Genomic DNA, 13,018 nt, shown 5'->3' with positions numbered 1-13,018 from the left:
CAGCAGCAAAGCAATGACTCCCCCCACAACAAAAAAAATCAGCACCCCCCACTAGGCACTCAAGCATGCAGCAATGCATCAATAAGGTCAAGACTTGCAGTACCCCAAAGACTACTCGTTCACCCGGTATTCGACATGCCACAAGCTCTCCCACTCCCTAATAAAGGAAGAAGAGGTGGCCCTGTGTCACAGCGAGAGGGGAGACATAACAAAGCAACTCATTGATTTATGGTGTTAAAAGCCTGTTGTGTTGCTTTTTCTGAGCTCTGTGCCCAAAGAACTTGGGTCTCTGGGCATACAGCCAGCAGCAGCTCACTGCTTACGGTCTTCCGTCTCTCATGATGCATCAGGCAGCGACACCGGCCTTCAGTCCACCTGCCTCCAGAGCCATGAAAATCTGGCACCCTGAAGGCATGCTAGTCTTCCAGCCTGCATCCTTGGAATATCGAAAAGCGGCCAGTCGTGAGGCCCCAAGGGCGGGTCCCATTTTCTCAAAGAACTGAAGTCCACGTGTAATCCAGGTCAGGGTCTGCAAAAGATCCTTGAAAAGGAGAAAAAGAGATATCAAAGGTAGAAACAGAGCTGCTTCTGAAGATGCAAGGAAAGGAGTCGCCGTTAGGTGCCATTGTCCTCCTAAGCTCCACCCTACTAGAAACACTGCTTTCTTATTCCCTAGATAACCTCAGCTGCCCATGTTCACAGCCATACTGTTTGATTTGCCAGGTCATGAGTCATCACCACTTACAGCAGGTCATCAAATCTGTATGTATATCTCTCAGTATTTATATCCTTTTAACACTCCCGATCCCACCTCAGTGTCAGGACAGGGTCAGCCAACACTTGGAGAGTCAGTGTCTGATTTAGGACAGTCAGCATAGCTTTATGGGTGGGAAATTATGTATGACAGATCTCAGAGTTCTTCAAAGAGGTAACCAAGAGGGCTGACAAGGGCAAAGTAGTAGACTTGGTCTATATAAATTTTAGCAAAGTCTTTGACAAGTCCCACATGGCACGCTACTCTGGAAAGTTAGATTGCATGGGATCCAAGATTCATAATTGGCTCAGTTCTAAGAAGCAGAAGCTGATAGTTGACGGTTGTTTCTGAGACTGGAGACTTGTGTCTGAGTGGTGTGCCACAGGAGCCTATGTTGTCCCTAATTTATATCAATGATTGGATGTAAATGTACAAGCATAGTTCCTAAATTTATGGATGATAGTAAAACAGATGATGTTGTGGATAGTGTCTAAGGGTCATGAAAAATTACAAGCAGATCTTGGTCAGCTAAGTGTATGGGCTGAGGATTGGCAAATGGCTTTCAATCCAAATAAATCTGAAGTATTGCTTTTTGCCATGCCCACACCTGGCTGATATATATTCAAAGTTTGCTGTCCTTGTGCTTAGCAATGTTTCAGGTTTCTCAGGTAGGCATTGTGGTCAACATCACTGTTGTTGCAAGTAAACCTTTCTACTTGACATGATATCTATTCTATTATTTAATACAAAATCCATTTGTTGCATCCTTATCACCATCTTGTAATTACATACATTATGTGCATACATTACTGTTTCCTGCTGTAGTAGTGCAGATGCATTTGGTAATCATGGAGAAGTACAGAGCCTGTGATTTGTTGTTTACTCAATTTTCAAATGGTATATTCTGATTGAGTGGCTGAAGCTGCAATTGAACTCATTCAGGAGCATCTGTGATGTTGAGATCACCATAGAAGGAGCTTTAGTGAGGTGGTCCAGGCAGCAGGTAGTTAGGTGACGATTAGGAAAGCTTGAGGGTATAAGAGGATTCAGGGTTCCCTTCTAACTAATCCCCTGAGTAACAGAAGTGCAGCAAGAACTACATCTGTGACACAATGACTGGCACTGATGCACAACTGGAGAGGGTGGATTCAAGAAGAGCAGTAATAATAGGGACTTGACCATTAGGGGGACAGGCAGAAATTGCTGGGCTGTGAATGTTGCCTGCAGGGTTCCAGTGTCATGGAAATCTGTGGCATTCTCAAGGGGGAGGGTGAGCAGCTAAAGGTCAATATATAGAATGGTACTGATGGAAGAAAAAGCAACAAGGTTCTTGCAGGCTCAATATAGGGAGATAGGCAGAAAATTAAAAAGCAGGACCTCAGCTGGTGTAATCTCTGCATTGTTCCCGATGTCACACACCAGTGAGGATAAAAGATAGAAGGATAAAAGACAGATGAATGCATGATTGATGAACGGTGGTCCAATACCCTGGCAAGGAAATTTGCTAGAACTATTCAGGCCTTGGCAAGTCATGGGATCCAAAGTAGTATTGTAGTAAATGAGAAGGTTGAGGCAAATAGTGAAATTAAAGTGAGCAAATATAGGAGACAGGACAGACAGGCAAGACAAGGAGTGAGGATTGGCTAAACTGCATTTATTTTGTTGCAAGTAACCTTACAGGGCTGTTCAGAAACATGATTAAGAGATGAAGAGAACTGTCAGCTCAGTATTCTGGGGTACAAATGCTGCAGGTGTAATCCGTGTAAAGAGAGGAGAATGGGGAATTACATTTTCAATTAGGAGATGAACATTACATTCGTACTTTGAGGGGATATTCATGGAGAAACATACAGTCAGGCTATAGGGGTGGAAGTCAGAAATAAGAACAGGATGATCACTTGGATAGGTTTGTACTGTGGGCCTTTCAGTAAGTCTTCATGAATTAAAAGAACAAATATTTAAAGGGATTATGAATACTGTAGGAATAATAGGTATGTAATAGTAGGTGACTTTATCTTCCCTTTTATTGACTGCAAGTGCCATAATGCTGAAGAATTAGATGGGGCAGATTTTTTTTTAAGTGTGTTCATTAAAGTTTTCTCAGGTAGATGGTCTGACTACAGAGGAGGCAACATTTGAGTTGCTTTTCAGAAATCAGGTTTGGTAAGTGGCAGAGATGTCAGTGGGGATAGCCATTTGGGACCAGTGACCATAATTCTATTAGTTTTAAAATAGTTAGGGAAAGGCCAGACTGATCCATAAGTTAAAGACCTACATTGTGGCAGGGCTAATTTTGATGGCATTGCACAAGAACTTTCAAAAGTTAAATTGGAAGAGGCTGGTAGCAGTTAAAGGGATGTCTGACAAATGGGAAGCTTTTAAAAGTCATACAGGGAGAGTTAAAAGCTAGTAAAGTCAAAGAATAATACAGCGTGAAGCAGGCCCTTTTGCCCAACTGGCCTGTGCCAGCCACAGCATTGTCTCTGCTAGTCCTAAATCGTCCACATTCAATCTATAACCCTCTAATTCTAGTTTTGGACTCCCCAACCCTATGAAAAGACTATGAAAGTTGACCTTATCCATATCCTTTCATGATTTTATAAACTTCTGTGAGGCAGCCCATCATTCTCCTGCATTTTAGGGAACAAAGATCCAGCATGGAAAACCTTGCCCTATAACTCATGTCCTCTAGTCCGGGCAGCATCCTTGTAAATCTCTTCTGCACCCTCTCCAGCTATTGCCATGACAGTAACCAAAATTGTACACTATACTTAAAGTCTCCAACGACTTTATATTTGAAAGGTAATGTCCCTACTTTTAAAGATGGTCACATGACTACTGAAAGCCAGTGAACTAAACTGGCACCACTAACACTAAATTAACATCACCACCAAACTCATAGTTCCCTTATTTCTGCATCCTATCCAAGATCCATAAACCCAACTATCCGGGTAGGCCTATTGTCTCTGTCTGTGCCTGCTCCATTGAACTAGTGTCTTCATACTTCAATTCCATTCTATCTCCCTTGATTCAGTCCCTTCCTACCTACAGTATATCCGTGACACTACTCATGCTGTCAATCTCCTCACTAACTTTCAATTCCCTGGTCCTGAATGACTCATTTTCACCATGGATGTGCAGTCCCTATACACTTCTATCCATCAGCAAGAAAGCCTTAAAGAACTCAATTTTTTTCTCAATAGAAGAATCAGTCAGTTCCTTTCCACCACCATTGTCCTCTGTCTGGCAGAACTAGCCCTCACCCTCCACAATGTTTCCTTCAGCTCCTCTCACTTTCTCCAGACTCGAGAGATGGTCATGAGCACCCACATGGACCCCAGCTATGCCTGCCTTTTTGTTGGCTACATAGAATAGTCCATGTTCCAAGCCTTCTCCAGTAATGCTCCCCAACTTTTCCTCTGCTATATTAACAACTGCATTGTGCTGCTTCATGCTGAACTCATCAATTTCATCAACTTTGCCTCCATCTTCCACCCTGCCCTTAAATTCACTTGGTCCATTTCTGACACCTCCCTTCCCTTTCTTGCAGACAAACTGTTGACCAGTATCTTTTATAAACCTATCATTTCGCAAGGCTATCTTGACTGTACCTCTTCTCACCCTGTCTCTTGTAAAAATGCTGCCTTAACAGTGATAGAATTCCTATTGTCCTTACCTACAACCTTACAACCTGCTGCTTCCAACACATCATTCTTAGCAACTTCCACTGTCTCTACAGGGATCCTACCACCAAACATATGCTTACCTCCCCCCCCCCCACTTTCTGTTTTCCATAGGAATTGCTCCCTCCTAGACTCCCTTATCCATTCTTCCGTCGCCACTAATCACCTTACCATCACTAATCTTTGCAAGCAGCCAAAGTGCTACACCTGCCCATTCACCTCCTCCCTTCCAAGCCCCAAACTGTCCTCCCAGGTGAGGCAGCACTTCACCTGCTAATCTACTGGGCTCGTCTATTGTATCTGATGCTCCCGATGTGGCCTCCTCTGCATTGGTGAGTTCCAATGTAATTTGGAGGACTGCTTTGTTGAGCACTGCCACTCCATCCACCAAAAGCAGAACTTCCCAGTGTCCCAACATTTTAATTTTGACTCCTATTCCCATTCTGACATCTCAGTACATGACCTCCTGTTGTGCCAAAATAAGGCCACCCTCAGTGTGGAGGAGCAACACCTTACATTCCTTCTCCAACCTGATGGCATAAAAATTGATTTCTACTTCTGGTTTAAAAAAAAACTCTCTCTCTCCCCTCATCTTTGATTCCCCACTCCGGCCTCTTCCCTCTTCTCACCTGCCTACCACCTCCCTCTGAGTCCCCTGCTCCTTCCCTTTCTCCTATTGTCCACTCTCCTATCAGATTCCTTTATCTCCAGCTCTTTTTACCTTTCCCACTGATCTGGCTTCACCTATCACCTTCCAGCTAGCCTCCTTCCTTTCTCCCCACCTTTTTACTCTGGCATCTTCCCCTTTCCTTCTCAGCTCTGATGAAATGTCTCAAGAACACTATTATTTTAAGAGATAGAAACATAGAAATCTACAGTACATTACAGGCCCTTCGGCCCACAGTTGTATCGACCATGTATCCTACTCTAGAAACTACCAGAATTTCCCTTCTGCATAGCCCTCTTTTTCTAAGCTCCATGTACAGTACCTACCTATGAGTCTCTTAAAAGACCCTATTGTTTCTGCCTCCACCACCATCGCTGGCAGTGCATTCCACGTACCCACCACTCTCTGTGTGAAAAACTTACCTCTGACATCCCCTTGTACCTACTTCCAAGCACCTTAAAACTATACTCCCTCATGTTAGCCATTTCAGCCCTGGGAAAAAATCCTCTAGCTATCCACACAATCAATGCCTTTCTTCATCTTATACACCTCTATCAGGTCACCCTTCATCCTCCAAGGAGAAAAGGCCATGTTCACTCAACCTATTCTCATAAGGCATGCCCCTTGTAAATCTCCTCTGCACTTTCTCTAAAGTGTCCACTTCCTTCCTTAGTGAGGTGACCAGAACTGAACACAGTACTCCAAGTGGATTCTGACTAAGCTGTTATATAGCTGTAACTTTACCTCACTGCTCTTGAACTCAGGACCACAGTTGATGAAGGCCAACACACCATACACCTTCTTAACACTGTCAACCTGCACAGCAGCTTTGAGCGTCCTATGGACATGGATCCCAAGATCTCACTGATTCTCCACACTGCCAAGAGTCTTACCATTAATATTATATTCTGTCTTCAAATTTGACCTACCAAAGTGAACCACTTCACACTTATCCGGTTTGAACTCCATCTGCCACTTCTCAGCCCAGTTCTGCATCCTAACCTCTGACAGCCCTCCAAACTATCCACAACACCCCCAACTTTTGAGTCATCAGGAAACTTACCTATCCACCCTTTTACTTCCTCATCTAGGTCATTTATGAAAATCACAAACAGGAGGTGTACCAGAACAGATCTCTGTGGAATACCACTGGTCACCGTCCTTCATGCAGAATACAAACCATCTAGGACCACCCTTAGCCTTCTGTGGGCAAGCCAGTTCTGGATCCACAGAGCATGTTCTCCTTGGATCCCAAGCTCAATACTTTCTGAATGAACCTTACATGGGGAACCTTATCAAATGGCTTACTGAAATCCATGTACACTATATCCACTGCTCTACCTTCATCAGTGTGTTTTGTTACATCTTTAAAGAATTCAATCAGGTTTGTAAGGCATGACCTGCCCTTGAAAAAGCCATGCTGACTGTCCCTAATCAGATTATGTCTCTCCAAATGCTCATAAATCCTGCCTCTCAGGATCTCCTCCAACAACTTGCCCACCACTGAAGTAAGGCTCACTGGTCTATAATTTCTTGGATTATCTCTACTCCCTTTCATGAACAGGGGAACAATGTTTTCAACCTTCCAATCCTCTGGTATTTCTCCCATCCTTATTGATAATGCAAAGATCATCGCCAGAAGCTCGGCAATCTCCTCCCTCATTTCCCACAGTAGCCTGGGGTATATCTCAAACAAGAGAAAAGCTGAAGATGTTGGAAATCCATGCAACACACACAAAATGCTGGAGAAACTCATCAGGACAGGCAAAAAAAAGTACAGTTGATGTTACGGCCTGAAACGTCAGCTGTACTTTTTTCCATAGATGTTGCCTGGCCTGCTGAGTTCATCCAGCATTTTGTGTGTGTTGCAGGGGTATATCTCGTCCAGTCCCAGCAACTTATCTAACTTAATACCTGTCAAAAGTTCCTAGCACATCCTCTTTCTTAATGTCTATACACTCGAGCGTTTCAGTCCGTTGTAGGTCTACCCCACAATTGCCAAGTTTCTTCTCACTAGTAAATATTGAAGCAAAGTATTGCTTGGGGTTTTCCATAATCCTGCTCACCAAGGCCTTCTCATGGCTCCTTCCAGCTCCCCAAATTTCATTCTTGAGCTCCTTCTTGGCACCCTTGTAATTTTCTCGAGCTCTAACAGTACCTAGTTTCTTGAACCTTTTGTAAGCTTTTCTTTTCTTCTTAACTAGATTTTCTATATCCTTTGTACACCATTATTCTTTTACCCTACCATCCTTTCTTTCCCTGCCTCAATGGAACATACCTATGCAGAATGCTATGCAGGTATACCCTGAACATTTGCCACATTTCTGCCGTGCATTTCCCAGAGAACATCTGCTACCAATTTCTGTTCCCATGTTCCCGCCTAATAGTATCATATTACCCCCTACCCCAATTAAATGTTTTCCCAAATTGTCTGCTCCTGTACCTCTCTAACGCTATGGTAAAGGCGATAGAGTTGATATCACTACCTCCAAAATGTTCTCGCACCGAGAGATCTGACACCTGACCAGGTTCATTTCCCAATACCAGATCAAGTACAGCCTCTCCTCTAGTTGGTTTATCTACATATTATGTCAGGAAATCTTCCTGAACGCACCTAACAAACTCCACACCATCTACACCCCTTGCTCTAAGGAAATGCCAGTCAATATTAGGAAGGTTAAAATCACCCACCACAACAACCCTATTATTATGGCACCGTTCCAGAGTCTGCCTCCCTATCTGCTCCTCAATGTCTCTATTACTATTCTGGGGGGGAGGGGGTTCTATAAGAACACCTAGTAGAGTTATTGCCCCTTTTTGTTTCTGACTGCCACCCACAATGACCCACAATCCCTTCTTGACTTCCTCCTTTTCTGCAGCCCTGATAGTATCCTTGATTAGCAATGCTAATCCCCCACCTCTTTTGCCTCCCTCCCTATCCTTTTTGAAACATCTAAAGCCCGACACATTCAGCAGCCTTTCCTGCTCCTGAGACATCCTAGTCTCTGTGATGGCCACAACATCATAGTTTCAGGTATTGATTCACGCTCTATGTTCATCCGCCTTGTTTATGATACTCATTACATTAAAATAGACACATCTCAAACCATCAGGCTGAGTGCAACTTTGCTCTATCATTTGCCTACCCTTCCTCACAACCTCCCTACAAGCTGTCTGTACTTGTGTGCCAACTGCCCCATCCTCTGCCTCTTCACTTTGGTTCCCACCCCCCTGCAGATATAGTTTAAACAGTCCCCAACAGCATTAGCAAAACTCCATCCTAAGATATTGGTTCCCCTCCAGTTCAGGTGCAACCTGTCCCACTTGTACAGATCACCCCTTCCCCAGAGAAGGTTCTAATGATCCAACAACTTGAAACCCTGCCCCCTGCACCATCTCCTCAGCCACTTATTCATCTGTGCTATCTTACTGTTCTGACCTTCCCTAGCTCGTGGCACCGGCAGTAATCTGGAGATTACCTCCCTGGAGGTCCTGCTCTTCAGCCTCCTTCCTCACTCCCTAAACTTACTATGCGGACCTCTCCTCCTTATGGCATTAGTATCAACATGTACCATGACCTCCAGCTGCTCACCTTTCCCCTCAAGAATATATTCTACAATCGCTCAGAGACATCCCTGACCCTAGCACCCGAGAGGCAACACACAATCTTGGCATCTCTTTTGCTGCCGCAGAATCTCCTATCTGTCCCCCTAACTATCGAGTCCCCTATGACTATTGCTCCACCTGACTTCACCCTTCCCTTCTGAGGCTCAGAGCCAAAAACAGTGCTATTGGTCTGGCTGCTGCTGCCTTGCCCAGGTAGGTCATCCTCCTCAACAGTATCCAAAGGGGTATACAATGGGTAGTAGAAGGAGGCAGAACCATGAGGGAGGTGATGGGCAGCTGCCTCTATCCCTGTGTCCCCTCCCTTCCTCTATCCCTATGTCCCCTCCCTTCCTCTATCCCTATGTCCCCTCCCTTCCACTATCCCTATGTCCCCCTCCCTTCCTGTATCCCTATGTCGAATTCTCCAACTTCCGGTAATTCCCTCCCCCTCCCTTCCCTTCCCTCATCCCAGTTTCACTCTGCCCCCTCCCCCAGCTGCCCATCACCTCCCTCATGGTTCTGCCTCCTTCTACTACCCATTGTGTTTTCCCCTATTCCTTCTTCACCTTTCCTGCCTATCATCTCCCTGCTTCCCCTCCCCTACCCCTTTATCTTTCCCCTTACTGGTTTTTCACCTGGTACCTACCAGCCTTCTCCTTCCCACCCTCCCCCCTCCTTCTTTATATGGCCTCTGCCCCTTCCCTCTACAGTCCTGACGAAGGGTTCCGGCCCGAAACGTCGACTCATCGTTTCCATGGATGCTGCCTGACCTGCTGAGTTCCTCCAGCATGTTGTGAGTGTGGCTTTATTTGTCACATGTCCATCGAAACATGGTGTGAAATGAGTAATTTGAATCAAATCAAATCGGTGAGGATTGTAATGGGCAGCCCACAAGTGTCACCAGATTTCCAGTGCCAACAGAGCATACGCACAGCCCACTACCCCAACCTTATGTCTTTGGAATGCGGGAGGAAACAGGAACACCCAGAGGAAACTCATGTAGTCATGGGGAGAACGTACAAACTCCTTACAGGCAGTGGCGGGAATTGAACCCTGATTAGTGATCGCTGACGCAGTGAAGCAGTGCGCTAACCACTACATTACCATGCTGTTCTAAATTCTGTGAAGATTCCCTTATTGCCCAACAGCATAGAGTATGTTCATCCATATCAGTTTTTAAGTCACTCTGTATCATATTTCTCCTTAATTTTATTTTCTTGCATTACACAAATGGATATATAAATAGACACCCACTTGCATAATATCAGATAACCTTTCCTGTTAAATCCAAAAGAAATTGTTTTCATTTCTTTGATGTTTTACTTGAGCCCCATAATATCCACCTACTTTTGCATATCCATTCTAAACTCAATCACACTTGTTCAGTCATTTAAATCACTGCAATATCATAGTCTTCAGTTAATATGATACAATTTAATTACTTTTTATCTTTATAGAGCAGTCTTAATGAAACTGATGAAGGGTCTCAGCCTGAAATGTCAACTGTTTACTCTTTTCCATAGACGCTGCTTGGCCTGCTGAGTTCCTCCAGCATTTTGTGTGTGTTAATGAAACTATTATTGTTTACTGAAAGTAAGTTAAGTTTAAAATGACCACAAACACTGCGCTGTAGCAGGCTGAAACTCTCATTTTAGTTGTCGGTGTCAGGCAGATATTGAAAATAGGGCTTATTTAGAACCAGATAATTAGTCAGGATTTTCATCAACATCAAGGCTTGCCAAGATATGAATGTAATTCCTCATTGTCTATGTATTGCCTTCACTTTTCAAGACAAATAAACACTTGTCGTAGCTTGAATTAACATTTGGTAATTGGTTTATCATTGTCACATGTTCTGAGATAAGTGAAAAACTTTTGTTTTCATGCCATCTCATGGGCTAAATACCTTCATGGCAAACAGTTCATCCCATTTGCAAAATTGCAGGTGCTCATCTAATTGCCAAATGCAGTTAATGTGGATACTAATGAACAGAATAAAATGAAATAGCAGGGCTGTTCAATTAGGTCAGAAGAACACTTCAGATCTCTTCTTGGGATACTTAGGCAGTAGATGTCAATGATGAAGAAATGTACTCATTGGTTTAATTTAAAATTGCAATTGAACCTCAACATTGTAGTCCATTTGGAAAATCAGTCTGTAAAATTAGAAATCTAAGATTAAATTTTGATACCTCATATGAGTCATAATGTTTACACAAAGCCTGTATTAAAGAAAGTACATTATACTTAAGTAACAATCTGCTAGGTAAGCAGATATGTCTATCTCTAATCTTATGAAATTCTTATCCCAACGATATCTTTTGAATGGCAGACATTTCTCAAGTAGGTGGACATGAAGCATGGATTGATGTTTACAATCCTGCATGTCATTGCAAAATTGAAATTACTTTTCCAAAAGCATCTCAACTGACAATAAAACACAAAATAGTACAGCACTGAACAAGCCATTCAACTCGTGATGTTGTGTTGATAATGATTATGAGCTCATACTTGCCGTAGTGTCACTTGATCCTATTGTTAGATTTACAAAAGGATAATGTATAGTAGGTCATCACTATAAGCATCTCAATCATCTGCGTGCATCTCCTGTTATTGCTGACACTGCCGTCACACTCTAAGAGAGCTGACGACGCTGCTGAAACTGGCAGCACTGATTACTGTCGGTTGCCAGACTCCTCTGTTTCCACCAGATTCTCTTATGCTCCCAGCCCTAACTCTGCTTGGCTTGCTCTACAAATCTAATTTGTGTCTAACATAGGAAAATAAACTTTTTTTTTGGCTAGCAGACCTACATTCTAGCGATCTGATAGTTTGTGTTGGTCCTAACTTGAAATAAAGTCTGAAACCTCATTAAAGCAGCACTTCTGTTAGCTCTGGTATTGATTAACTTTAAACAGAGCAACCATCATGTGTTCACCCCCACCCCTGCATTAAAAAACTCTTTCTTCTTTGTGGCTTCTCAAAAACAGGAGAAAGCATCCGATTCAAAACCTAAGAAACCCAAGACCAAGCCAGTTATCCAGGATGTTGATGTGGAAAAGCATGCAAAAAATGATCAGGTTTCTGAGAAATACTTTGAAACTTAAAATTTCCATTGAAACTTTAATCAAATATGAAAGTATATGTAGATCGGAAGAGACTTTTGCGTATAATCAGTAAGACAAATGCAGTAATTAAATATCTCAGAATTTTCTAATCACAATTGATATCTCTTGTGTATAAGGGATCGAGAATCAGGTCAATCAAAAAGGTTAAAGCATATTTTAACAGTGCAGTGATCATGCTGTGAGCCAGGATGCTAACTTATTCCTTAAAGCTGCCTGCTACATTTGATTTAAAGCAGCATTGCTTTTACTGTTGCCTCGTGTTGTCATTTTTATGAGTGCAAGCAGCAAGGAACAAATCTGCTTCCTTGGCCTCTCTGTCACCTCTGACAATCTTTGACTGTCCATTACACCCCCAAGCCTGGTGTCAACCACAAACTTGCTGATCCAGTTTACTACATTATCATCCAGATTATTGAAACTAATGGCATCACTAGGTGCAAAGTGTTCCCATCACAACGTTCCCATCATCAACGTTCTTTGACATTCGGTAAACAAAATTTTGTTTCCCCATACAATCTAAAGATGTTCTGGAATATCTGAAAATGCTGGAAGAAAAGTCAGTGGATTTGTCATGAAGTCAACAGGAGGGGAGGTCTGCTTACCCTTGCCATCCCTCATTGAAAGCGACCATATTCTCAACAACAGGGATGAAATCCCAATTCCTGAAGCTGCATGGGGTCATTCCTATCTTAAGTCTATAACTGACAAGACTCCCCCACTTGACTCTTGGTGAGATTCTACTGTTACTTAGCAGAGACACCATCCATGCACATGAGGTATGTGAACAGCACAATGGTTGACACAGTGCACCTTATGCCCAGTGACATGACCTGGGTTGGGTTATAGTGGGTGGTCTGCCTCAATGGTGCCATCAGCCCGCTGTCAGCACATTTAAGAGTAAAGTCCCAGAGAACAGGGCATTTCAAACCCTGCAAAGATAGAATCTGGATGAAAGAGAAGATTGTCAATATGCAAGCCAAGTGCTCTGATATACTTGCCTCTGCTCAACCAAGCTGATCTTCTGTCACTCAGAAGATAATTTTAAGATGGCACCTTCCATCGAAAATGAGGTCTTCCTTCAAATCATGAACAGAGTTTAGCAAAGAAGTCAAACAGTTTGGTAGTTCCCCTTCCTTTCTGCTTTCCACAACACTCCAACGAAACAACGGAGAGCAGGCCC

At 43.2% G+C, this 13,018-nt stretch overlaps 1 protein-coding gene across 7 annotated transcripts in view; it reads left to right on the top strand.

Moving 5' to 3' along the window:
• The window catches only part of LOC134350093 (uncharacterized protein C18orf63-like), a 131,534-nt gene that overhangs the window by 96,496 nt on the left and 22,020 nt on the right, over nucleotides 1-13,018 (top strand). For 5 of the 7 annotated variants that reach the window (XM_063055041.1, XM_063055055.1, XM_063055025.1 and 2 more), the window contains one exon: nucleotides 11,701-11,790. The exons of the other annotated variants lie outside the window; for them this stretch is intronic. In XM_063055041.1, coding sequence (XP_062911111.1) covers nucleotides 11,701-11,790 — 90 coding nt within the window. The remainder of the gene's footprint in view (nucleotides 1-11,700; nucleotides 11,791-13,018) is intronic. 7 annotated transcript variants of the gene reach the window in all.

The sequence above is a fragment of the Mobula hypostoma genome, chromosome 1, assembly GCF_963921235.1.
Source record: "Mobula hypostoma chromosome 1, sMobHyp1.1, whole genome shotgun sequence".
Classification (NCBI taxonomy): Eukaryota; Metazoa; Chordata; class Chondrichthyes; order Myliobatiformes; family Myliobatidae; genus Mobula; species Mobula hypostoma.
Note: the sequence above shows the minus strand (reverse complement) of the source record. Positions and strands in the feature narration are given on the sequence as shown.